Source organism: Cnephaeus nilssonii (genome assembly GCF_951640355.1).
Source record: "Cnephaeus nilssonii genome assembly, chromosome: 15".
Taxonomy (NCBI): Eukaryota; Metazoa; Chordata; class Mammalia; order Chiroptera; family Vespertilionidae; genus Cnephaeus; species Cnephaeus nilssonii.
The window spans coordinates 44521591-44548899 of record NC_137086.1 but is presented as its reverse complement, the minus strand read 5'-3'; the positions used below and the strand labels follow the sequence as shown (position 1 = coordinate 44548899).

Here is a 27309-nt window from a genome sequence, read left to right as displayed (position 1 = left end):
ACATTTCACACTGTAACCAAATGTCTGTGAAGTGTTTTCCCGTGCCTCATCTCATTTGATCCTCACAGAAGTCCTAGAGTAGGTAGATAGGAGACTTGCTGGAATCTTACTTTTTCATTAGCTGGAAAATACATTTTAAAGAAACTGCCAAATTCCTTTCTAAAGTGGTTACATTCTGACCAGCAATATGAGGGTTCCATGTTCTGCATGTTGTACAACACTTGATATTATCAGTCCTTTAAACTTTAGTCATCATATAGGTATATAGTAGTACCTCATTGTGTTTTTAATTTGCATTTCCCTGGTGGCTAATGATGTTGAGTATCTTTTCATGTGTTTATTGATCTTTCATATATCTTTTGTGAAGTGTCTGTTTAAATGTCACCCATTTTTAAAATATATATATATATTTTATTGATTTTTTACAGAGAGGAAGGGAGAGGGATAGAGAGTTTCTCTCATGGGAGAGAAACATCAATCAGCTGCCTCTTGCACACCTCGTACTGGGGATGTGCCCGCAACCAAGGTACATGCCCTTGATTGGAATCGAACCTGGGATCCTTCAGTCCGCAGGCAGACGTTCTATCCACTGAGCCAAACCAGTCAGGGCTAAATGTCACCCATTCTTAATTAGGTTGTTTTGCTTATTAGTTTTGATTTGTAAAAGTTCTTTATACCAGACTTGAGGGAATCATTTTTTCCAATTAACTATATTCCCACAGTTCCACAGTTCTCTTTACTACTAGTATTCCCTAAATAGGGTAAGGCCTTATGTGTCTTAGAGCCTTTGAATTCTCATTGTTGCCTGGACTGCTGCTCTCTCAGATACACAACTTGCTTCCAGACCTCCTCCAGTCACTGTTCAAATGGCCCTTTTTGTGAGACATTTCTTAAACATCCTATTTAAAAGAGGCACCCCTCCCCCCCCTGTGCCCTAGCTGGTTTGGCTCAGTGGATAGAGCATCGGCCTGGGGCTGAAGGGTCCTGGGTTCCATTGCGGCCTAAGGCACATGCCCGGGTTGTGGGCTCCATCCCCAGTAGGGGGTGTGCAGGTGGCAGCCGATCAATGATTCTCTCTCATCATTGATGTTTCTATCTCTCATTCCCTCTCCCTTCCTCTCTGAAATCAATAAAAATATATTAAAAAAAAAAGAGGCACCCCCCCGCCCCCGCTTCTATTTTCTCTGCATAGCACATATGCATAGGACAGCTATATTTGTTGTTTACGTGTCTTCCTGTGTAAAGAATAGTACTGAATAAGACGAGCCCCAACCATAAAAAAAGCATGTAAAATACAGCCTATTGCCCTAGCCGGTTTGGCTCAGTGGATGGAGCCTCGGCCTGCAGACTGAAGGGTCCAGGGTTTGATTCCGGTCAAGAGCACCTGCACTTATCTCAGTGGCAGGCTCCTCCCGCCTGTGCCCTGGTCAGGGCACCTGCGAGAGGCAACCAAACACACGGATATTTCTGTCCCTCTCCCACTCTCTCTAAAAATCAATGGACAAAATATCCTCGGGTGAGGATTAAAAAAAAAAAAAAGATAAGAAAATCACTACCCTGTTTCAATTTTTAAAAAATAATGAAATAAAATACAGCCTGTGTAGGGGATTACATCCTCTCTTGAAGGCTGATACATTCAGGGATGATTTCATTAATGTAGTCACGATGGTACATGAAGAGGCTGATTTCATTAAGGTGGTCACGATCTCTTCTTATCCAAAGCAAACCTGCGGGCGTGGTCCCTAGGAGATCCTCCCTAAAAGACCGCACCCAGAGCCAGAAGGAAACTGAGTCCCGCTTGCCCGCAGAAAGAACTGTTGAATCTCGACCTGCGGAGACGTGCAGAGTTCATCTTGGCCAATGCTGGGCACTAGAAGAAAGTGATGACATCTCCCCAAGACCCAACTGGGGTTGGGGGGACAAGGCTGAGATTCGCACCCAGGCCTCAGCTTCCGACCCGCGGGTGCTTTCAGGCCCCCCTTTCCGGAAGTGACGGGCGGAACCAGCTGTCCTCTGCGTCTGCGAGGGGCGGCGGTGGGACCCCAGGCCGGAACCTTCCTTCCGCGGGGATCCGGAGAGGAGCTGACCGGCGGAGGGCGGGGATAGGGCGCTGCTTTGTTTCCGAGGGGACGATCTTCCGAGACGGACGCGGGAGGCGGCGGTGAGTCCTCCCGGCGGGAGCGGGTCGGGCGGCTGGAAGGAGGCGGTCCGGAGGTGGGCGAGCGCGGGGGCCGGTGCTGGGCCGCTGGAACCGGGGACTTGTGAGATGACGCCTGGCGGTCCCTGCGCCCTTGATGCTGAAGCGCCTCCCGAAGCCAGGCCCTGGGGGTGCCGCCCGGAAGTGATGGACTCGGTCTCCCTTGGGGAGCGCACAGCCCGGGATTCGAGACGCTCCGGCTCACTATCCAGTGTGACAGGGCTGAGGAGGAGCTCGTGTGATAGTCCCCGGCTCTGGGGACGCGCCTACTAGTAAACGGACTCCTAACGGCGAGCTGAAGGGAGGAAGGACCTGAGTCAGGGCCCCCTGTCCCCGAGGGCAGAGCGGGGAGACAGCGCGGGGCCGGGGAGCGGAGCGCGGTCGGGAGAGGAGCGCGGGAAGCACGGCGCAGTGGGGGCCGGGCCCAGAGCGGCGGAAGGACAAGATTCGGTTTACATTTTGGAAGGGTCACTTTGCCGGGTCGAGGTGGGGTGATGGGAGGGCAGGGATTGTGGGCCACAGCTGGGGGTGAGCGGCGGTGGGCTAGGCTGGCGGCGGCGGGTGCGGGGAGCAGTGGGCCGGCCAAAGTGAGTTTAGGAGTCCAATGGGCCTGGCCGGCGGCCCCGTTGGTTGAAGCAGCCGTCAGGCCCCGAAAGGGGCGTGTGCGGGAGGCAGCTGTGGGTGCTTCCCTGGCGTGTTTTCTCCCCCCCCCCTTTCTTTCCTCTTCCCCATCCCTTCCGCGCTCTCTCTCTCTCTCTCTCTCAAATCAATAAGTAAACATATCCTCAGGTGAAAATATTTTTACTTATAAAAATATATTTTTATTGATTTCAGAGAGGAAGGGAGAGGGAGAGAGAGGCATCAATGATGAGAATGATTGATCGGCTGCCTCCCGCACACCCTCTACTGGGGATCGGGCCGGAACCCGGGCATGTGCCCTGGAGCGGAATCGAACCTGGGACCCTTCAGCTAGGGCGAGAAAAGAAAAAATCACGACCCCTGTTTCAGTTTTTAAAAAATAATAAAATAAAATACAGCCTTGTAGGGGATTACGTCCTCTCTTGGAGGCTGATACATTCAGGGGTGACTTCATTAATGTAGTCAGGATGGTACATGAAGAGGCTGAGCGTGGTCCCGTGAGCCCGGAGGTCACGGATGGATTCCCTGTCAGCGCTCCTGCGGGGTTGCCTGCTGGGTCCCTGATGGGGCGTGTGCAAGAGGCAGCCAAGCAGTGATTTTCTCTCATGGATGTTTCTCGCTCCCTCTCCCTTCCTCTCTGAAATCAATAAAAAAAAATTTTTTTTAAGAGGTAAAATTGGCAAGACTTTATGAATTAGATATGCTATTTAAGTGTTATGATTCTAAGTTTCTGGCCTGAGTGAATTCAAAACAAAACAATTTTGATGTGTGCTAGGGGTTCCTTTTCCTCTAGTGTAAAAACAAACCACAGAAAGTTTTTTTCCTCCATGATTATATGTACTTAGTAAGTTTTGTGTGCTCTCTAGAAAACTCAGAACATACACACACAAATTTTTTTATGCAGGACAGTAAAAAATTATCTATAGCTCTAACCGGTTTGGCTCAGTGGGTAGAGCATCGGACTGCAAACTGAAGGGTCCCGGGTTCGATTCCGGTCAAGGGTATGTACCTTGGTTGTGGGCACATCCCCAGCAAGGGGTGTGCAGGAGGCAGCTGATTGATGTTTCTCTCTCATTGATGTTTCTAACTCTATCCCTCTCCCTCTCTGTAAAAAACCAATAAAATATATTTTTAAAAATTATAATCCAACTACCCAAGAGGGCCATTTTTGGTGTATTTCCTTCATGTTTTTATTTTCTGCATATTTTTGTATAACCGGGAATATATTCGTTATGTCTTTTTGTATCTACTTTTTCCCCATTGGACATTTTTATGACAATAAAGATTGAACTGGTATGTGCCAGAACATTATTTACAGATATTTCTTTTCCTGATTGTAACAGAAAAAGAGGTAATTCCACCAATTTAGAGATAACTTTTTGGTGTATTTTCCTTTAAATTTGTGTGTGTGCACCTTTTATAAAAACCCATTATTTATGCTGAATTTTATGTTTTGTTTTCCAATCAGAGATTTTTATTTAATGTTATTTATTACTATTTTGTCTTTACTCTTTAAGACTATAGGTTTTAATGGTTGTTTTGTCACAAACAATCCCCTGTTACTAGCTAATAGGTTTCAACGTTTACCTGTTAGAATGAGAGGGACCTCTCATTACATAAATTCTCAGATGTCCAATTTATTCCTTGAGAAAGAGTTCTAGCAATGGAACCTACCAGGTGGAGAGATAACGTGAACCTATCAAATTGCCTAACCCAAATATCTAATTAAGGCTTTGATTGAAATTGTTTTAAAGATCAAATTTTTGCAAGACTTTGTCTTTCCATCCAGGTTATAATTATGTCTTCCTCATTATTCAAGCTGTCTCTTATGCTTCTTTCATGTCTTTGTATATACCCTTCCCTTTCCTTGTTAAATTATGTCTAAGAAAGGGCCAATATTACTGATTATTTAGTAATGTGCCTTCTCTGCTGATACTCCATGTGTGAAATGACTGAGTCATATCATACTTTTATTTATAAAATTATTGTCTCCCTTAGTATGTGTCTAGGTTTTGCTAAAATACAGATAAAATGGTGAGATCAGAAAGTTTAAGAAGGCTGTGTAGAAGGGAGGTTTTGAAACCGGACACAATGGGTCTGAGGCCACCTGTCACTACTTGGGCCAAATTAAGCAGAGACAGGGTTGAATTATATATGAGCTGACTGTATGGGGAGACCAGTCAGTCACCCTGGAAAGTTTGCTCTGTTCCCCTCCCCCCCACCCCCCGCTTACCAGTTGGCTGTTTATATACACACAAGGGAGAAGATAGGTAGCTACATGCAGCTGTGAGCTGCAAGTGTAACATAAAAAGGGGAGGGTAGAGTCTGCTGTCCGGCCTTCAGGAGCTCAAAGTCCGATAACAAGGTGGCTAATCTTTTATGATGTTACAAACAGCTCAGCCCGTTCCTGGGGCTAGAGAATGGTCATCGTTCCATTTGGAGAAATGAGAAAAATTCATGAGAAAAATTCCCAGCGGGGGTCAGGGTCCAGGCACAGCAACCAAATCGAAGCATGTCCTCTCCTTGGTCTGTTCTCAATGTATTTCTTTTCTGAGTAGTGTACCCATCGAGGCATCTTATCTTTTTACAACCTTGTTTCATCCTCCAGTTTCCCAGCGTCTGTAAGAAAACTTCTTATCTATAGTTAGTAAGGTGAACAATTATTAGACAACTGTGGCTCTATTCTCATTACATGCCCTTCCCCACTATCATTTTTGTTAATACTGTAGGTAACTTACAGCCTAAACAATTCCTGATATTCTGCTCCTAGTCAGCTGCTGGGGAAGCTGCCCCTCAGCCGTGCCTCTGAGCCTCCTCACCTGTACAACCAGGGCATCGGGCAGCAACCTTGATCCTTTCCCAAGTAAAGGAAACTACAGAAAGCTCAGCCGGGGGAGGAAGATAAGATCCCCGGAGGAAGCCAAATGTGCTTTTGGGGTGGATTTTTCTAGTTTAACGGTTGTATCATTATTAAAGTTTTAAAATTTATTAGCAAGGATGTTTGTTATGAATTATAATGTTAACTTTTAAACAAAAAGAGTTTTTTGGTCTTTTTGGTTTTATGCAATAGAATCCTGCTTATCTATGAAATGCAGTTAACACACCAGCTGGACCTATTTCCCGAATGCAGGGTGACCCTTCTGTTATTTAAAGATGTAAAAAATGCTGGAGACTTGAGAAAAAAGGCCATGGAAGGTGCTATTGATAGTTCATTGATAAACCCTACAGTGGTAAGTACAAGTGAGAATGAATGAGACATACGGGCATTTAAGAATATGTTAATTTTTCATGATGTAATACGTTAGCTTAAAATCGCCACCTTCGGGTAAAAAGTTCTTGTCCAAGCTGTGGAGTGGAGTTAGATTTGGGCAACTTGCGTGTAATAATGAATAGAAGCTGAAGTTTCAGGCCCTGCACTAGGAGGTGGGAAAGGTGTGGTCTGGCTTCATAAGGGCAGATGCCTGGATCTCCATTTCTCACCTGAACTAGAAAATCTCTGCAAAAGGGCATCGTATAGCGCTGACGAGCACACACTGTGGGGTCACGTTGCCAGGACTTCATCCCAACTCTGCCAGTGATTAGGACTTTGCACAAATGGTAGCCAACTTGTATATAGTGTTTACTCTGGTCTGGCATCATTCTGCTACTAAGTGCTTTACATATACTAACTCACTTCACAACAACTCTGTGAAGTAAGTACAATGATTACCCCCACCTAACAAAACACTAAGGAATTTGCCCGAGTTCCCTCGCTAGTAAGTAACATAGCTGGTATTCAAACCCAGAGATTCGCTACTTTTGTTTCATCTACTGCAGGTGAATAAGAATACCGATTTCATAGGGTAGTTTTTAGAATTAAAGAATAATAGAAATATAAAATGATTAGAATATGAACTTTTCCATAATATTAGCCCTTGATAAATGTTATTTTTAAATTTTTTTACTATTTAAGTTTATTGAAGCTTTAAAATTCTATTGATTTTCTGAACACCCAGGTCCTTGAGATAGCAATTTTGGAAATATAGTTCATAGGAATTGTGATGAAGTAAAACAGCCTGACCTTGGAGTTATCATGAGATAGGGCATGCGTCTTCAGAGTACTCCAGATTCTCTGTGTGTAATTCTTTTTTGTTTTGTTTTGTTTTGTTTTGCTTTTTTGGTAGATTGTCGATCCATTTCAGATACTTGTGGCAGCAAACAAAGCAGTTCATCTCTACAAACTAGGAAAAATGAAGACGAGAACTCTGTCTACTGAAATTATTTTCAACCTGTCCCCAAATAACAATGTAATTAATATGGATTTTATTTAACTTTATTTCTGCTCACCTTGCCATGATCATATGAGTGTTCCCCAGTGTTGAGTTGGAGGCTAAATTCCTGTTAGAGAGATCTGGACAGAGAGTTGAGGTTTAGCTCTACCTTTACTAGAGAGATAAGCTTTGGACTCACTTTGCATTTGAGCAAACAAAAGTTTTGCTAAATGAAGTGAGCATAGTTTTATCTATATAGGATCAGGAAGATCCCTCTAAGTGACATCTGAATCTAAATGATAAAACAATAGGCATGGATATTTGTATGCTTTGTATGCATTTTTTATTCTTCCTGTAAACTCCTTGAGTAGAGAACCCATGTCTTTTCCATCTATGAGAAGCTTGCCTGCTACCTAGAATAGAATAGCCCTTAACACGTGCTCATTTCCACACTCAGTGTGTAGGAAGAGTTTGTGGTTTGAGATACTGATAGTAACTCAGAAGTTTTGAGCTAAAGACATTCCACATGTGGCACATAGAAATAAAAAATAGCTGAAATTTTGCTGAAGTTTTAGTATTACCACTACTACGAATAACACAACCAGGTACTAGTCATCAAAAGAAAACTTAGGAAACCTGTGGTATGGTTTAAAATACAGATGTTTGAAATATTCATGAAATGCATGATAATAGAATCTCCCAGTACCTGGAGGGAAAAATTACCAGGTAATTATTGTTTCTTTGAGAACATTTGAAATAATTCAAGAAACTATTCAATTCAGTAGACATCTGTTGAGTTTGTCCCTGTGCCATTCACAGTTCTAGGAACAGATATGTTCCTGAGGAAGGCAGATGAACAAGACACAAGGCCAAATGCCCTAAGATAAATGATAGGGTGGAATAACAATTCACATCTGTGGGAACAGCAAAGAACAGTTTTTCCGTAAGGAGGAGGGTGCAGGAGGGAGTGACCTTTGAACTGGACCTTGAGGGTGAGGCACTCCAGGCAGAGCACAAAGAGTGAGCACACACAGACAATGAAGTCTGACGTGATGGGATCTCCAAACAGTCCAGCCTGGCTGGTAGGCAGGAGTGCAGGGCTGAGGGTCACTGGGGCCGGAGGAGGGGTGATTTGTGTGCCTTGCGAGGAAGTCTGAGCTTGATCCCACAGGATGAGGTGCACCTTTGAGCAGAGAGTGCTGGAGAGGCAGAACTGGTAGATGTTGGAAAGGGATTATTGAAGATAAAACTAGGCGGAGAGAACCCTCAGGATATGAAAATACCCTGAGCAGGAAGAAAGATGGTGAGGTGCTTCAGACATAGAAACTATTGCTTTATTGTCCTTTTCCCCCCAGATTTCAGAGGCTTTGAAAAAATTCGGTATCTCAGCAAATGACACTTCAGTTCTAATTGTTTACATTGAAGATGGAGAAAAACAAATAGATAAAGAAGACCTAATAGCTAAGGTAGAAGGTCAGCAAGTTTCCCTGAAAAATCTTCCTGAAATAACAAATATTACAGAAGTCAAAAAGGTTTGTAAATCCACATTTGTTGAAGGTGATAGATGAGGACTAATACCAATGCTGTTTGCTGTTGATAACCTATGCTTCTTTTTTCTTTTTTGAACTTTTTTTTTAATCCTCACATGAGGATATGTTGATTGATTGATTGATTGATTGATTGATTTTTTTAGACCAAGGAAGGGAGAGAGAAACATCAATCGCTTGCCTCCCGTATGCTCCCTGACTGGGGATAGAACCCACAACCTAGGTATGTGCCCTGACCAGGAATCGACGCTCCAACCAACTGAGCCACCCAACCGTGGCATTTTTTTTGAACTTTTAAGAAAGGTTAACATAATTAAAAATTACTTGAAAAATTATTATAGATGCAAAGAATTGGAAGAGGCAGGTTTGTGTAAAGTATAATTAGAAACTTGGTTGATAAAAGCATTTTCTAATTAAGAAAGAATAGACAACTTTAGATGTCAAGCTTACATAGTTATATTACATTTGTAATATAAATTTAGTATGAAGCTAGTGTGTAGATGTATGCCTTTAAAACTGGTATAAATTTGGTTTCTATGTTTAGAGAGCTACCACCATAATTGCAATTTAAAGGGCACTTTTGACATATGTGATGCATCTACTTTGCATATTTTAGTTACATTGTAATTTCATACTGTTACCACAATAATTGAATGATAAATGATTTCACTTACACATTTCTGTAATAAAAGTAGTGCATGAATATATTAGCATGCCATAATTTGTATTCTATTTTTATAGATATATAAACTATCTTCACAAGAAGAAAGGATTGGGACATTATTGGATGCTGTCATTTGTAGAATGTCAACAAAAGATGTTTTGTGAAGTGACAGAAGCATTAAAAATGTTCAGCATTTATAAAAAACATCACTTTTTCTTTTCTTATAATAAAACTAGAGGACTGGTGCACAAAATTCATGTGGGGAGGGGTGGTGGTGTTCCTCAGCTCGGCCTGTGCCCTCTCACAATCTGGGACCCCTTGGGGGATGTCCAACTGCCAGTGTATGGGCCTAAACCGGCAGTCGGACATCCCGCGCAATCTGGGATGCTGCATGCAGCAGTGACCATACTTTTCATACAGGTGAAAGGCATCTTGCTGTTGTATGGGCAGCTACATTATTTTGCCCTGATTATAAAAAGTAGTACGTAACGTGGTCTTTCTGAGGCAGTAGTACCATTTTCCCCATTTATGGGTAGAAAAACTGAAGCAGAGATAAGTAATTGGCTTTGTCACACAGTTATAAGTGTCAGAATCAGGGCTGACCACAAAATGTGCAAGCCAGAGTCCATGCATGTCATCGCTGCATCATCCTGTTTTTTCAGTGTTAGAGTAGCCTTGCCAGGTTTTAATTTTTAAATCTAAGAGACTGTTCCCAATATATAGGATAGGGTCCCAAGCCTGGCCGGCAATCAGGGCCAATCTGTGGGGTGACCGGTGGGGCGATCAGAGAGCCCCCGCTGGCACCCGCCTTGGCTGGCAGCCTGGCACTGCCCCCTGCTATCACCCGCCTTGGCTGGCGGCCTGGAACTGCCTGCTCGCTGGCCCCAACCCGGGGCAGCTCCTGCGTTGAGCATCTGCCCCCTGGTGGTCAGTGTGCATCATAGTGACTGGTTGTTCCACGGGTCGTTCTGCCATTCAGTTGATTTGCATATTAGGGTTTTATTATTTAGGATTTGTACACTGAGTGGCTAGATTATGATCTCTGAACACATAATCTGGCCAATCAGTGTGTGTGTATATATATATATAAGAGGCCCTGTGCATGGGTAGGGTCCGGCCAGCCTGGTCAGGGGGAGGGGACATGGGTGGTTGGCCGGCCTGCCTGCTGGTCGAACTCCTGGTCGAGGGGACAATTTGCATATTAGCCTTTTATTATATAGGATATACACTGAGTGGCCAGATTATTATGCGTTCAGAGATCATAATAATCTGGCCACTCAGTGTATATATTCATTATAGAAAATTTTAAAACAGAATGGTATAACGGGGGAAAACCTAATCCTACCTGTTAATATTTTCAAAGATAATCACTGTTAGTGTTATTTGTTATTCTAGTCTTCTATTTCCATTCAGATATATTTTATTTTTATATAATTGGAATAGTAATTGCAAACATTTGTTGGATGTCTACAAGGTACTAGGTTTTTGCCTTAGTGATTTTATATACAGTAGCTCATAACACTTTTTGGGATAGATGCTGTTATTACTCTCATTTTACACACGGCCACTAAAAGATTATGCTAACTTGCCCAAGGTCCTACCGCTAATGTAAAATCATATTTTATAAGTGATTTGGGGTTTTTTCCTCATTTGGATTGTATCAGTCAAGATAGACTAGCTTAGGGTTGGCAAACCTTTCTGTGAAGGGGCAGATAGTAAATATTTACAGCGTTCAGGCCGAGTAGTCTCTGTTGCATCTACTCAGCTCTCACTGCTGTAGTGCAGGGACATCCACAGACAGTACATGAAGGATGAGCATGGTTGTTTTCCAGTAAAACTGGAAATAAGTGATGGGCAGGATGGACTGGTTTGTGGAGTTCTGGGTTAGATTAGGCTGCAGTTCCGACCCCTAAAGCTCATTGGCTTCACATGACAAAAGCTCCTTGCTCGCTCTGTATAGGCAGCGTGAATCGGCAGGAAGACTTGCAGTGACTCTGGGATCCGGCCGGCTGAAGGCCTCAGCTCAGCGTGTGCTCTGTGGGTCACTGCACAGCTGGAAGGAACGCTGACTCAGGGCGGCTCCTCAAGCTTCCACAGGGAAGTGACTCATCACTTATCTCATGTTCCATGTCCACAGCCAGTCACGGCCAGGCCAACTTCAAAAGCGGGGAGAAGTGTGGTCCTGCCATGTGCTGGAAAGTGGAGCGGTCGTGATTTTCATCACCATCATACAAGATAAAGTGCAGAAGCACATGGCTCACGTTTCCTGCGTGCACTGTGCTAAGACTTTAATGCACCACCTCACTTGGTCCTATTACAACCCCAGGGGATTTTTCCAGGGAAAACCAGACGTGGTCTCTCAGGTCGACTTCAAAAAATTCAAGTGTACAAAACAATTGCAAATGTTATTTGAAAGTGAGTTGCAGCGCTGTGGCACTCACGCTGCATTGTTTGTCATGGCGCTCGGTCTCCTTTAGAACAATTCTTTAAAAAAACGTAATGTGAGATTTGTTTTTAAGAGTACTCTAGCTGTCTTTCAGAATGCCACAATCTGGAATTGTTTGTGATTTGGATCAGTTCAAATATTTTTGGGAATAATAGATCGATTTTGTGTCCTTCCTGTATATTTTAAATAAATAAATAAATGCATGTTTCCCCTGAAGCTGAGAGAGGCTGCTCCCCCCAAAGCTCCAGATGCTGCGGTCAGGGTTCAATGTCAGATCTGTGAGACCCCAGATGCTGTGTCCTCTTCCCATGCCCTCACAAACACATTCGTTTTATCGATGTGTAACATTTTGCATATGTAGTTCCATTATTACACATTGGTGTTGCTTTCAAATTTTTGCTTCCCCTTTGCAAGTAAATCTTGGTACATTTCTCCTTTATTTTTTAAAAATATATTTTTATTGATTTCAGAAAGAGGAAAGGAGGGAGAGAGAGAGAGAGAGAGAAACATGAATGATGAGCGAGAATCATTGATCAGCTGCCTCCTCCACGCCCCACATTGGGGATCCAGCCCACAACTCGGGCATGTGCCCTGACCAGGAATCCAACGTGACCTTTTGATTCATAGGTCAACACTCAACCACTAGCCACGCTGGCCAGACAGTTTCTTTTCAGAACAGCTTCCCTGAAGTGGAATTACTGGGGATGAGGATATGCATTCATTAAAGGCTTTTAATACAAGACAGGTGCTATGTGCAGTTTGGTAGGTCTCGTGATTTGCCTCCTTCCTTAAGGATTACATATTAAAGCTAAAAGCTGGCTCTCTGCCATGGGCTCTGTTACCCAGGAGGTCATTGTTACTCCCCATCTCCCCAGTCTTGAACGCAGCCATCTGAGGGGAAGGGTCTTTAATCACCCATCCACTACCCCCAACACACACTCAAAACTACAGGGACTGCTCATGAGTCCTGTGCCGCCCTTTCAGGCTGTTCCAGACCCTTTTCCCCAGCTCCCCGAGATGACCCGTAATTACAAAGTGAAAGGAGAATAGGCTTCCTGCCCAGCTCCCTGACACTGGGGTTGATGATTAACATGGCCAGGAGCCTCCCAATGAGGCGGCCTCCAGGGCCTGGCCCCAGAGCTAGAGCCAACCCTGCACAGTCTTCCTGGATGCCAGTCAGAGGCTGAGGGAGGAGGCCGGGCTGAGGCCACCCTGGACATTCGAGGCTTCTGTGGTGACAGGTGAGAGGACGTGGGTGGAAGGACAGGGCCCTGAGTGTGGCCTGCAGCTCCGGACCCTCCTCTGGCTCTCAAGGAAGGCAGGGCCAGGTTGGGCGTTGGGCTCTCGGGCCACCTCTGCAGCCTAAACCTTTGCAATCAAGGGGGAAGGAGCCTTTGCTGAGACCTGTGCTTGGGAACACAGGCTTCCTGCAAAGTGCGGACTCTGGCAGAGGGACCGAAGGGTAAGCGGGCACATGCTCTGGCTGCTGCACAGTGGCACCAATGTAGCAAGGGCTGAGAGGAGAGGCAGGAAGAGGGGGAAGAGGGCTCTAGCCAGTTTGGCTCAGTGGATAGAGCATCAGCCTGCAGACTGAAGGGTCCCAGGTTTGATTCCAGTCAAGGGCACGTACCTCAGGCCCAGGCCCTGGTTGGGGCACATGCAGGAGGCAACCAATCAATGTGTTTCTCTCACATCGGTATTTCTCTCTGTCTTTCACTCTCTCTAAAAATCAATGGAAAAATATCCTAGGGTGAGGATTTTTTTAAAAAGGGTGGGAGGGGAGAAGTGGAGGGGCGGTACTTTATATACCAGAGCTTTGTATTTGTTGTTTTATCAAATTCTCAGAACAACCTCAGAAGGCAGGCTTTGATTTTACGCTGTTGTGCAGATGAAGAGGCTCAGAGAGGTTAAGCAACATGCCCAAGATCACACAGCTACAAAGGAATGGAGCCAGGTCAAGTGCAGGCCTTTCTGACCCCACACCTTCTCCCAATGGCTGTGTCCTACTTCCTGGGGCAGCAGCAGAAAGACAAGCCCTTGAGCAGGGGCTCTGTGGTTCCCGGGAGGTGGGAGACGGGGTTCTCACTTGGCTTCCTCTCTCTTCCCCAGGGCTGCCAGGAAGGGGTGCAGGGACGCCTGGCTCTCTCTGCTTGGACTTCGAGGCTCAGACCAACAAGTCTCCATGGCTCCTTATCACATCCGCAAATACCAGGAGAGCGACCGCCCGCGGGTCCTGGACTTGTTCTACAAGGGCATGGCCGAGCACGCCCCCACCACCTTCCGCCACCTCCTGAAGCTGCCACAAACTCTTGTGCTCTTGCTTGGGGGGCCCCTCGCCCTGTTTCTGGTCTCTGGGTCCTGGCTTCTGGCCCTCGTGGCCGGCCTCACCCTCCTGGCTGCCCTGAGGTTCCTGGCCCAATACCCCTGGACCCAGTATGTGTCCAACTGTTTGCGCACAGACATGCGTGACATCAGCAAATCCTACCTGAGCGAGCCAGGCTCCTGCTTCTGGGTGGCCGAGTGTGAGGGGCAGGTGGTGGGCACGGTGGGAGCTCTGCCCGCTGGGGAGCCCACCCTGCGGAAGGAGCAGTTGGAGCTGCTTCACTTAAGCGTGGCCTGGGAGCACCGGGGCCAGGGGATAGCGAAAGCCCTGGTCAGGACCGTCCTGCAGTTTGCGCGGGACCAGGGCTACAGTGAGGTTGTCCTCGGCACCAGCATGCTGCAGTACTCCGCCCTGGCCCTCTACCAGCGCCTCGGCTTCCGCAAGACCGGCCAGTGCTTCCCCTCCGTGATTAACAGGCTAACTGCTATTCTTATATTTCATTTAACCTACCGGCTCCCCTCCGCTCAGGTCTCTCAGGCGCCAGGGCAGAGACAGGACCTGTGATCTGTGTCCTGGTGGATTAGTCAGGACAGGACAGGCTCTGCCGCAGTAACATGCTCACCCTGAGTCTCACTGTGACAGCTCAGTAAAGCTTCTGTTTGTTAACATCAGAGCCCCACAGGATGGTGGTGGTTCAGCTCCATTTAGTCTTTTTCAGATGCCACTGTTGCATTTAACTAGTGATAAAAGACTGTTCATAAAATCAATCACGAAAGAATAATAAACATTTACTTAGCTGGATTCTGTGAGTCAGCAATGTAGATGGGGCTTGGCTGGGCAGCTCTTTGGTCTCGGCTTTGTCCGCACGTCCTGGGTGGCTGGTTCACGTGCCGTGGGGTTGGCTGAGTGACAGGGTGCCTGGGCTTTCTTAGGTGCCAGCAGGCTCGCTCAGGCATGGCTTCAAGGTAATTGAATGAGCCCAAGGGGAGCAGAAACAAGCAAATGCATTTTCAAGCCTCTGTAGGTCTCACACCTCTAACATCCCAGGCTCAGCGGGAAGAAAGGGACCCGCCTCTGCAGCATGCGGAGACTCCTGGCAGAGGGACTTGGAGAGGAGGGCGGGTGAGTCCCGGTGAGAAGGTTGGGGCCAGGGGGCATCAGTCTGCTCTCGGCCCAGTTTCTCTGCTGAAGGGGGAGAAGGCAGCCAGCGACAGTGTGGGATGTTGACTTCCAGGCTAGACCTGCAAGTCCTGGGACCCTGGTCGCACTGGCTTGGACCCAGTCACATGGCCCCAACAGGTCTGCAGGGAGGCTGGGAAATTGGTGTCCTGGAGAGAAATGGGGCTGGCCAGTTCCTCAGATCTGCCACACCTGGGACCCCGCCTTTGTCCCCAAATGCCCGGAGACTCCAGATCCTCACAGGTACCTTCGACTTAACTGCTTCCTCTGGTAAGACGGTCTGATCCATTGTGAGGGGGGGCTCGGGACCAGGGCCGGTGTGTGCAGCCCCCTGCACCTTTCCGAGCTGGCACATCACCGGCATGGGTGGCTCACAGGTGATCTGGAGCCTCTCACTGGGTCCCCCCAACCCAGCGGCTACTGTTCAGGAGCTGGTGAGTCCCTGGTGGCCCAGGAAATCCGGGTGCCCTTTCAGGTGTATCTTGCGACACACAGGCCTTCTCCCACCCTGCAGTGTCCTCTGCTCCTGGCTCATCTCCTCTGAAGGGTTAGCCAAGGCCACAGACCCGGCACAATCCTGCCACCTCGCTCTGTAACAAGCACATCACCTCGAAATGGGCACCATGAACCGAGTGGCTCCAACATGCATGTTCTTCTTGCCCAAAACCCTGGGCCTCAGCCTTGTCCCTTTACTTAGGTCTGTTTTCTCCCTGGTCTTGAGGCCCACACACTCCCCTCTGTCAGCCCATCCTCCTCCTCCAGGCCAGCGCCCTACAGCTGCCCCGTAATTCTCAGAAAACTTGACCACTTGTTTAACTGGCCGCTGCTTCTGGGTTTTCAACCAAACGTCTATGCCCCCTCATTGTGTTCCAGCTTCAATATGTAATGGCAGGGACTGGGGTCCCTCCTCCGTGACGGGGCAGGAGGAGGCAGGGACCTGCTCCCCTCAGCTGTCTGGGCCCAGGCTGGTGGCCCCGCAGGAGGAGTTCCCGATGGGCACCACTGGTGCTGGAGACCAGGGAGTTCACGGGGAATCTGATGATTTGAAAGGCATTTAAAGTAACAATTAAATGGCCCCACTGATTCCAGACAGACATGGTCCATGCCCTCCAGGGGTTTCCAGACCCCAGGGAGCTGAGGTGGGACCACGGAGGACAAGGGCAGATTCGTGGTCATGATGGGGGATGAGGGAATTACTGACAACATGGTAGGACATCAGAAGGGCACCTAAACCCTCGTTGGCGAGGGCTTCCCGGAGGGGCCAGGGCTTCTGCTCCTGAAAAGCAAAGCCAGGAATGTGTCACCCAGCCAGTGTGGCTCAGTGGCTGAGCGTCGACCTATGACCCAGGAGGTCACCATTCGATTCCTGGTCAGGGCACATGCCTGAGTTGTGTGCTCAGTCCCCAGTGAGGGGCATGCAGGATTCTCTCTCATCATTGATGTTTCTCTCTCCCTCTCCTCTCTCTTCCTCTCTGAAATAAACTAACATACATATACACATACACATACACATACACATCAGATACACATACACACCACATACATATACATATACACATACACATCACACACATATACATACATATACATATACACATACATATACATATACATAAACACATACACATCAGATACACATACACATCACATACATATACATATACACATACACATCACATACACATACACATCACATACATATACATGTACATGTACATATACATATACATACATATGAATGTGTCCATCACCTGCTCCAGGCCCCTGCACGCATTGCCCATCTCCAGGTCTTTCGGTGAACGGAGCTCTTGCCCGGGCCTGGTGGCTCCGCTGGTGGAGTGTCGTCCGTGCACTGACAGGTGTGGTTTCAGTTCCTAGTCAGGGCACCTACTGGGTTGCGGGTTGGGTCAGGAAGCATACAGGAGGCAACAGATCGATGTTGCTCGCTCGCTCGCTCTCTCTCACCCTCCCTCTCTCTCAAATCAATAAACATCCTCCAGTCAGGAAAATAAACAAACAAACCATCGGAAGCTCTCTTTCTGCTTGAGGCCTTTCGCACATGCTGTTCCCTCTTCTGGAACGTTCTCTTTCAACCTCTCCTCTACCCATCATGCTCTATGTCTGTTCAATTCCTACACTTTTCCGCTGAGCAGAGGGATAATTGTGTTGAGGAGGCAACCCTTGAGAAAGCTCAGTTCCTCCTACTAGTATGCTGGCAGACACAGCTGTTCATTCCCTGCTAATCAGAGGGTGGTTCCCAGCCAGCAGCAGGACATGGCCTCGATGCTTGTTAAAAACAAGTGTGGAAAAAACAAGCGCGAATACGAAGCTTCTTGTGCCCACGGGTTAATATTACACATTAGCATTAATCCCGGGCAGTTTTCTTCTACATGCAGCACGGCACCAGCCTCCCAGGGGCCTCTGCTCCGTCTTAGGTCCGAGCTCCCTGCTGCCTGGTCATCCCGGCGAGGGGGCTGATGTGGCCAAACAGCAGGACCGAGGCTGGCCGCCCAGGCTGCTTCCTCGTTGGCCCATCTTCCCCAGACCAAATCCACACTCACTGCCAATGGAGTCTTCTTATTTTATTTTGTTTTTCTATTACAGTTCACGTTCACTGTTATTTTGTATTAGTTTCAGGCATACAGCACAGTGGTTAAACAATCATATACTTTACAAATTGATCCCCCCTGATATTTCCAGTACCCATCTGGCACCATCTATAGCTATATTTTATAGTGTTATTGACTATATTCCCTATGCTGTACTTTACATCCCCGTGACTATTTTGTGACTACCAATTTGTACTTCTTCTTTTTAAAAATATTTTTATTGATTTCAGAGATGAAGGGAGAGGGAAAGAGATAGAAACATCAAAGATGAGAGAGAATCATCGATCGGCTGCCTCCTGCAAGCCCCCTACTGGGAATCTAGCCCACAACCCCGGCATGTGCCCCTGACCGGAATTGAACCCGGGACCCTTCAGTCCGCAGGCTGACGCTCTATCCACTGAGCCAAACCAGCCAGGGCCAATTTGTACTTTTTAACCCCTTCACCTTTTAACCCAGCCCCAAATCCCCTCCCCCTCCCTCTGACAACCATCAGTCTGTTCTCTATCTATGAGTCTGTTTCTATTTTGTCTATATTGTTCTTTAGAATATAATATATATATATATATCTCCCGGTAGCTCAGCCTCCCCAGTCACCTGAGCTGGGAGCTCTAGGTGCACCCCTTTATGGGCTGTATGCAGAGTCTTGTTGTAGTTGAGCCTTGATTGCTGTTGGTGTCACTGGGAGGAATTGACCTCCAGGCCAATTGACTGTGGGGATCAGCTGCGACTGCAGTGGGAGAGCTGCTGTGCTGGAGACACCTCTATGGAGCAGGACTTGCTTCAGTGGGGCTTTGGTGCTCACTGAGTCTGCCCCTTGAGTGTGTCACTTATGGGTGTGAAGAGTTGTAATCTGGTATGGTCTCACTCTGACCACTGGGTACAGTGGCTCTTGGGTCTCCAGGGAGGTGCAAAGTCAGCCACTGCCTGGTGCCACCCAGTAGGAGCTACAGAGAGATCTGCAGATTCCTCCTTTTTTTTTTTTTTTTTTTAATATATTTTATTGATTTTTTTACAGAGAGGAAGGTAGAGGGATAGAGAGCTAGAAACATTGATGAGAGAGAACCATCGACCAGCTGCCTCCTGCACACACCCCATCGGGGATGTACCCGCAACCAAGGTACATGCCCTTGACCGGAATAGAACCTGGGACCTTTCAGTCTGTAGACCGACGCTCTATCCGCTGAGCCAAACCGGTTTCGGCTGATTCCTCCTCTTTGTATCGGGTTTGGGAGTGCCCAGACGAGGCCCAGCTATGAAGCAAGGCAGGCTGGTGCTGGTGCCAGTCTTGGGCCTTTTATTGATAGGTTTGGGTCTCCCTGACCCAGCTGCAGCCTGTTTGAGAGATTTCACCCTGATCAAGCAAAGGCCATTTATATGCAAAGCTGCTGCACACAGCTTGGGTGGGGTTATAAATTGGGTGAGGCGGGGTCTTACGGAATCACCAGGGTGGAGCAAACAGAAATGGCTGCCAGTCAGCCCTGCGACCAGGAAGGTCCCAGCACAGGACCAATGATCCCTGCAAGCCGCCCCCGAGTTCCTGTCCTGATGCCAGACAATCCAGTTCCTCCCGGTTTGTGTCTGTGTTCCCCAGAGCCTCGCCAGGCCCTGGACCTCAGAGGAAGTGGGAGCTTGTAAGTTCAGTTCGTGGTGCCGGCCTTTTAAGAGGAGCAGCTGGGGCTCCAGCAACCTCTGTGTCACTGCGCCCCCATCCCCACTGGTTTTTACAGCCCGTAGTTCCTGTCCCAGCTCTGGGACCCTGGGCTGGGGGTCTGGTGTGGGGTGGAACCGCTTGCTCCTCCAGGCGCCCTCTACAGAGGCATCTCCCTCCCGATTAAAAAAGCAGCACACGTGGGGGCCAGCCCAGCCTCTTCCGAGCCTCTGCACCTCCTACCAGTCTCGGTGTGCTTGCTTCTTTCCCTCTCTAGTTGTAGGACTTCCTTCCACTCAGCCAGCTTTCCAGCGGTTTTGGATGATGGTTGCTCTGTATTTTAGTTGTAACTTTGATGTGGTTGAGGGAGGTGGTGAGTACAAACATTTACCTCCGCCGCCATCTTCTGAGCTCCTGTACCATGGCTTTTAAATTTTATTTTAAATTCTTTATTGTTTAAAGTATTACATAGGTCTCCGTCCTCCCCCCCCCCCATTGACCTCTCCCCCCATGGCTTTGTAAGCAGGTTTTCATGTAAGGGTTCCAAAGCTGTCAGGTGGATGCTCCTGTGACTGTGAATTGGCGGAGGACGCTGGCGTCAGGATAGTGGTCTAAGGGTAACGAATCAAACGAGCTCAGAGGGATGCACCAAGTGCGATAAGAAATTTACTGTGAGAGCGGAAACCAAAACAGAAATTTCAAAGATTATCAAGACAGTTTCGGGGGTTTAGGGGGTTTGCCACGCGTTGCCAAGCGGGAGGGGAACGGGGACTGGTGACTTAATGTGTGCCTGTTTCCTTTCGGGGTGATTAGCATGGTTTGAGACGTAATATAGGTGGTTGTACAACATAATGAATGTACTAAACGCCTTGGGACATTTTAAAATAATTTTATGCTATTTTTTAAAAATCCGGTAAAAAAAGGATGAGTTGGATCAGCGGTCACCAACCTTTTGGGCCCCACAGACCACCGGTTGGCTCCTTAATTCAAAAGGAGGATAGAAAAGTTTGGGGAGAGCAGAGCTGATGAGAGGTGTTCGCTGGGGGAGGGGCTGCTGGGCTGAGCCTGCCCTTAGCAAAGCGGGGAGGGCGGTGCCCTGTGTGAGCCCAAGCCCGCTGACAGGAGCGGCCTGGAGGCACCTGTGCCTCTTCCTGCTGGGGAGCAGGAGCGCCCGCCTGGGCACCTGAGTCACAGTCGGGGCCGTGGGCCTGGGCTCCGGCAGAGGGAGGGTGTTGGGGTGTGAGTGTGTGTGTGTGTGTGTGTGTGTGTGTGTGTGTGTGTTGGGGGGAGTGCTTCTTCTGAGCGCAGGCCCTTGGGATGCAGACAAAGTGAGGCCGGGGACCCAGGGAAGGGAATGCACAGATGTGCGCAGGGACCTCTCGGGCAGGTGTGGGAGACTGACGTTTCCGGAAAGTAGGAAGCAGGGAGGGCATGGTCCGTGGTGACTGCAGAGCTCAGTGACTGAACCCAGCAGGAAGAAAACCTGGAATGCTGGCTCCAGATTTCCCTTCACCTTTCTTTAGTTAATAATTTGTTTAATTTGATGGATGAGGCTTTATGTAACAGCAAGCGTCTCCCTTCTCCTCGGCTGTTGCTTGGGTTTGGGGGGCAGGCTAGCAGGAGGTGGGAATACTACTAGGCAACTGAAAGGAATGAACAGACTGGTGACATGTGCAAGATGAATGAATCTCAAAATAATAAAAACGTCTATGTACTTACCTACTTTAATCAGGTCTATGGACAGTAGAAAGATGAATGGAACAGTTGGTCAGGGTACTTGTAGCTACCAACGTGGGTGAATCAGCTGTAGTAAGTGAGCAGTTGCTTGTTAAGAAATAACGATTTGACAGCAACAGACGCGCTTGACCGGAGGCGAAGGCTTCGAGGAGGGAGTGGGCACCAGAAGCATGTGGCTGGCAGTGGCCAGGGGTCTCTGTGGAGACCACGGCCCACACCGGGTCCTGGGGAACAAAGGGAGCCTCAGTCACACAGGGGAATTTGGCCAAGTGTGGGCTGCCCTCTGGTGGGCGGGGCTCGAAGGATGAAGCTTACCCGCACCAGACAGAGCTGGCTTTCCTCACCCACGGATTCATCAGGCACCTGCCTGTGGGGCCAGCCTGACTCTGAGGAGGCAAACAAGCAGGCCCCGGAGTCAGAGCTGCCTCCGTGTGGGGTCCCACCGGCCAGGCGGCCAGGCGCTCTGGGGCTTGGGTAGGTTATCTCAACTTTCCGGGCCTCGGTTTCCCATTTGTAAAGTGGGCACATTGATACCAACCTTAGCTCTTAAGCTGCTGTGAATGTCCACAGCAGAGCATAGGCCCTGGCTGGGTGGCTCAGTTGGTCGGAGCATCATCCGGTACAACAAAGGTTGCGGGTTCGATCCCCAGTCGGGGCACGTACCTAGGTTGCAGGAGGCAGCCAAACTCTCTCTCTCTTTCTCTCTCTCCCTCTCTCTTCTCTAAAAAAATAAAAAATAGCACAGCATAGGGAAATACCTTTCTCACAGTGCCAGGCGTCTAACTTCTCAGTGGACGCCAGCTCTGTCCCCGTGTCCCGGCAGTGGTGGGTGCTGAGGCAGGCAGTGCAGTGAAATAAGACTCACTGGTGGAAACGGAAAACAGTGCAGCCATTTTGGACAATAGTTTGGCAGTTCCTCAAAATGTCACACAGATGGACCACGTGACCTCTGACCCCACTCCTGGGTGTATACTAAGGTGACCAGATTTTAACATTGGTAAAGCGGGACACCATTGACCGGGCGGGGGGGGCGGGGGAGAGAGGGGAATTCTTTTTTTTTTAAAAAAAATATATTTTATTGATTTTTTACAGAGAGGAAGGGAGAGGGATAGAGAGTCAGAAACATCGATGAGAGAGAAACATCGATCAGCTGCCTCTTGCACACCCCCTACGGGGGATGTGCCCACAACCAAGGTACATGCTCTTGACTGGAATCGAACCTGGGGCCCTTGAATCCACAGGCCGACGCTCTATCCACTGAGCCAAACCAGTTTCAGCCCAGGGGGGAGGGGGGGTGTTCTTAATTAAAAATTTGGTCTATATTGTAATCACTTTTTGTTTTTTTAATAAAAGGAAATTCACTTCTTAGATCATCGTTGAATTTGCATCCTCTTTTCTTACTCATTATGTTAAAAATCTAAAAAAATAATTTAAAATTATATTATAAATTATTATATACATATTGCTTAAAAACACAGTAAGTAGGTACATAATTACATGAACATATTTTATTGTTAGTTTATAAATTAAATTAATTTGATTGTTATAAAGTAACTATATTTAAAAAATTATTTTAATCCTATATTTCTTTCTAAATAATAACAATACTAACTTGTATTATTTTTCCTCTGAATTTGCCGTAACGTAAGTCGTAAGTGTCACTTTCAAGGCCGGCGCTGGACTTTTTGCCGCCACTATAAAATATAAATAATATGAGTACTGTCTGCTAAATTCAAGAAAATTTATGTATTTATGAAATAAATAAATAAATTACTTACCTAAATTATCTGAATAGCTGATTTGTAATGACATCACTTGTTTAACTAGCTTACTAGCACACAGTACGATGTGTATGGTCTGAGAGACAGTTACAAAATGTTTTCGTCGTTGCCAATCCCAAAAAATGCCATTGTTCATTAAGTCCCAACAATGGTGGTCGAATTCTAACAACTGATCAACAATGCGAACTTTGATAAGCAGTTCTCGATAATCAGTTCTCAACAATTATTTGTTGTTATTAACGTTTAACATTATAAAATTAACAAAAATAATATAAAACTCATATCCTGGCTAAATAGCCACATGGCCGCCGAAAACCGTATATTCCCTTCCCGTTCTCCCGCCGTTCCCTAGCTTGTCGTGCATTCTTTCCAAAAATCGGCACTTTTTTAAAACGCCGCGGGACACGGGACAAATTGTTAAAAATTGGGACTGTCCCGCCAAAAGCGGGACGTCTGGTCACCTTAGTGTATACCCGAAGAGCTGAGAATGCTCACCGCAGCAGCATGCACAGAGCCCAGAGGGGAAACCACCCGTTCGCCCACCAGCCAATGAGGGATAAAGAAACGCTCTCGCCCGGCCGCGTGGCTCGTGGTTGAGCGTCGACCTATAGACCAGGAGGAAGAGGGGGTGTAGACAGACCCCAAGTAGGTAGATCCCCGAGATGTTCCAGACCCTTTTCCCCAGCTCCCAGATAATGACCCGTAATTACAAAAGTGAATGGAGAACAGGCTCGCCGCCCTGTCCGAGCCCAGCTCCCTGACACTGGGGTTGATGATTAACATGGCCAGGAGCCAGCCAATGAGGCGGCCTCCAGGCCCTGGCCCCAGAGCTAGAGCCAGCCCTGCACAGTCCTCCTGGATGCCAGTCAGAGGCTGAGGGAGGAGGCCAGGCTGAGGCCACCCTGGACATTCGAAGCTTCTGTGGTGACAGGTGAGAGGACGTGGGTGGAAGGACAGGGCCCTGAGTGTGGCCTGCAGCTCCGGACCCTCCTCTGGCTCTCAAGGAAGGCAGGGCCAGGTTGGGCGTTGGGCTCTCGGGCCACCTCTGCAGCCTAAACCTTTGCAATCAAGGGGGAAGGAGCCTTTGCTGAGACCTGTGCTTGGGAACACAGGCTTCCTGCAAAGTGCGGACTCTGGCAGAGGGACCGAAGGGTAAGCGGGCACATGCTCTGGCTGCTGCACAGTGGCACCAATGTAGCAAGGGCTGAGAGGAGAGGCAGGAAGAGGAGAAGTGGAGGGGCGGTACTTTATATACCAGAGCTTTGTATTTGTTGTTTTATCAAATTCTCAGAACAACCTCAGAAGGCAGGCTTTGATTTTATGCTGTTGTACAGATGAAGAGGCTCAGAGAGGTTAAGCAACATGCCCAAGGTCACACAGCTACAAAGGAATGGAGCCAGGTCAAATGCAGGCCTTTCTGACCCCACACCTTCTCCCAGTGGCTGTGTCCTACTTCCTGGGGCAGCAGCAGAAAGACAAGCCCTTGAGCAGGGGCTCTGTGGTTCCCGGGAGGTGGGAGACAAGGGGTTCCACTTGGCTTCCTCTCTCTTCCTCAGGGCTGCCGGGAAGGGGTGCAGGGACGCCTGGCTCTCTCTGCTGGACTTAGAGGCTCAGACCCACAAGTCTCCATGGCTCCTTATCACATCCGCAAATACCAGGAGAGCGACCGCCCGCGGGTCCTGGACTTGTTCTCAAAGGGCGCAGCCGAGCACGCCCCCACCACCTTCCGCCACATCCTGAAGCTGCCACAAACTCTTGCATTCTTGCTTGGGGGGCCCCTCGCCCTGTTTCTGGTCTCTGGGTCCTGGCTTCTGGCCCTCGTGGCCGGCCTCACCCTCCTGGCTGCCCTGAGGTTCCTGGCCCAATACCCCTGGACCCAGTATGTGTCCAACTGTTTGCGCACAGACATGCGTGACATCAGCAAATCCTACCTGAGCGAGCCAGGCTCCTGCTTCTGGGTGGCCGAGTGTGAGGGGCAGGTGGTGGGCACGGTGGGAGCTCTGCCCGCTGGGGAGCCCACCCTGCGGAAGGAGCAGTTGGAGCTGCTTCACTTAAGCGTGGCCTGGGAGCACCGGGGCCAGGGGATAGCGAAAGCCCTGGTCAGGACCGTCCTGCAGTTTGCGCGGGACCAGGGCTACAGTGAGGTTGTCCTCAGCACCAGCATGCTGCAGTACTCCGCCCTGGCCCTCTACCAGCGCCTCGGCTTCCGCAAGACCGGCCAGCACTTCTTTGCCAAAAGCTGGGAACTAATTGCTGTTCCTGCATTTCAGTTAACCTACCGGCTCCCCTCCGCTCAGGTCTCTCAGGCGCCAGGGCAGAGACAGGACCTGTGATCTGTGTCCTTGTGGATTAGTCAGGACAGGACAGGCTCTGCCGCAGTAACAAGCTCACCCTGAGTCTCACTGTGACAGCTCAGTAAAGCTTCTGTTTGTTAACATCAGAGCCCCACGGGGATGCTGGTGGTTCAGCTCCATTTAGTCTTTTTCAGATGCCACTGTTGCATTTATCTACTGACACAAGACTCTTGCATAAAATCAATCAAAAAGTTAATGAACATTTACTTAGCTGGATTCTGTGAGTCAGCAGTGTAGATGGGGCTTGGCTGGGCAGCTCTTTGGTCTCGGCTTTGTCCGCACGTCCTGGGTGGCTGGTTCACGTGCCGTGGGGTTGGCTGAGTGACAGGGTGCCTGGGCTTTCCTAGGTGCCAGCGGGCTCGCTCAGGCATGGCTTCAAGGTAATTGGATGAGCCCAAGGGAAGCAGGGACCTGCTCCCCTCAGCTGTCTGGGCCCAGGCAGGCGGCCCCGCAGGAGGAGTTCCCACATGGGCACCACTGGTGCTGGAGACCAGGGAGTTCCCGGGGAGTCTGATGATTTAAAAGGCGTTTAAAGTAACAATTAAATGGCCTCACTGATTCCGGACAGACATGGTCCATGCCCTCCAGGGGTTTCCAGACCCCAGGGAGCTGAGGAGGGACCACGGAGGACAAGGGCAGATTCGTGGTCATGATGGGGGATGAGGGAATTACTGACAACATGGTAGGACATCAGAAGGGCACCTAACCCCCTCGTTGGCGAGGGCTTCCCGGAGGGGCCAGGGCTTCTGCTCCTGAAAAAGAAAACCAAGGACGAGCGTGTCCATCACCTGCTCGCGCTGCCCACCCACGCTGAGCTGCCCCAGTTCTTTCAGGAAACGAAGCTCTCCTTCTGCCGCGGCCTTCGCACATGCTGTTCCCTCTGTCTGGAACATTCTCCTTCAACCTCTCCTCCACCATCCTCTTTCTTCAGCTGAGTCGCAAGGATAATTGTTGGAATGATAATCTCTGAGCAGGCAATGGTACATGGCGAATGTACTAAATATCACCAAACTGTACACTTTCAAATAATTTATGTGACATTCGACTTTAAAAAATGGCAGAGTTTAGATCCTTCTAAAACCGCAAAGAACAGGCAAAAGGTTAAGGAGAGCAGAGATGATGAGAGGTTTTTTTTTTTTTTTTAATATATCTTATTGATTTTCTACAGAGAGGAAGGGAGAAAGATAGAAAGCTAGAAACATCAATGAGAGAGAAACATCAACCAGCTGCCGCCTGCACACCCCCTACTGGGGATGTGCCCGCAACCAATGTACATGCCCTTGACCGGAATCGAACCTGGGACCTTTCAGTCTGCAGACCGATGCTCTATCCACTGAGCCAAACCGGTTTTGGCTGAGGAGAGGTGTTCACTGGGGGAGGGGCTGCTGGGCTGAGCCTGCCCTTAGCAAAGCGGGGAGGGCGGTGCCCTGTGTGAGCCCAAGCCCGCTGACAGGAGCGGCCTGGAGGCACCTGTGCCTCTTCCTGCTGGGGAGCAGGAGCACCCGCCTGGGCACCTGAGTCACAGTCGGGGCCGTGGGCCTGGGCTCCGGCAGAGGGAGGATGTTGGGGTGTGAGTGTGTGTGTGTGTGTGTGTGTGTGTGCGTGTGTGTGTGTGTGTGTGTTGGGGAGAGAACTTCTTCTGAACTGGTGCTGTGGGCAGTGGGTCCCACAGGCCCGTGGGATGCAGACAGAGTGAGGCCGGGGACCCAGGGAAGGGAATGCACAGATGTGCGCAGGGACCCCTCGGGCAGGTGTGGGAGACTGACGTTTCCGGAAAGTGAGAGAGAGGGCTTGGTCCACGGGAACTGTGAGGTCAGCGACTGAACCCAGCAGGAAGAGAACCTGGAATGCCGAGGCCAGACTTCCCCCCGCCTTCTTTAGGTCATGAGTCATTTGTTCGATGTGAAGGTTGAGGTTTCATTCGGAACTTGGTGT

The 27309-nt window shown here is 48.7% G+C and overlaps 3 protein-coding genes across 10 annotated transcripts; all 3 read left to right on the top strand.

Moving 5' to 3' along the window:
• The first annotated feature begins 1740 nt into the window (after positions 1-1740).
• Positions 1741-11839, top strand: TPRKB (TP53RK binding protein). Of its 7 annotated transcripts, none has more exons than XM_079792417.1 (5): positions 1741-2161; positions 5967-6066; positions 7000-7122; positions 8442-8618; positions 9375-9585. In XM_079792417.1, exons 1-5 carry the CDS (start codon positions 1884-1886, stop codon positions 9459-9461), a joined length of 765 nt encoding a protein of 254 aa, XP_079648543.1. In that variant the 5' UTR covers positions 1741-1883; the 3' UTR covers positions 9462-9585. The 7 variants fall into 7 exon arrangements, with proteins under 7 accessions (XP_079648543.1, XP_079648542.1, XP_079648544.1 ...); XM_079792416.1 differs by having other exon boundaries at positions 1988-2161; positions 5907-6066; positions 9375-9579; XM_079792418.1 differs by lacking the exon at positions 9375-9585 and adding an exon at positions 11258-11839 and having other exon boundaries at positions 1990-2161; positions 5907-6066.
• Positions 11840-12914: 1075 nt separating this feature from the next.
• Positions 12915-25353, top strand: LOC307112288 (putative N-acetyltransferase 8B; the record flags this gene model as incomplete). 2 transcript variants are annotated; one of them, XM_079792823.1, is made up of 2 exons in its annotated part: positions 12915-12984; positions 24577-25353. In XM_079792823.1, exon 2 carries the CDS (start codon positions 24649-24651, stop codon positions 25351-25353), a length of 705 nt encoding a protein of 234 aa, XP_079648949.1. In that variant the 5' UTR covers positions 12915-12984; positions 24577-24648. The 2 variants fall into 2 exon arrangements, with proteins under 2 accessions (XP_079648949.1, XP_079648948.1); XM_079792822.1 differs by lacking the exon at positions 12915-12984 and adding an exon at positions 23812-23951.
• Positions 12944-14939, top strand: LOC307112289 (putative N-acetyltransferase 8B). Its single transcript, XM_079792824.1, has 2 exons — positions 12944-12984; positions 13853-14939. Exon 2 carries the CDS (start codon positions 13926-13928, stop codon positions 14628-14630), a length of 705 nt encoding a protein of 234 aa, XP_079648950.1. The 5' UTR covers positions 12944-12984; positions 13853-13925; the 3' UTR covers positions 14631-14939.
• Positions 25354-27309: the final 1956 nt, after the last annotated feature.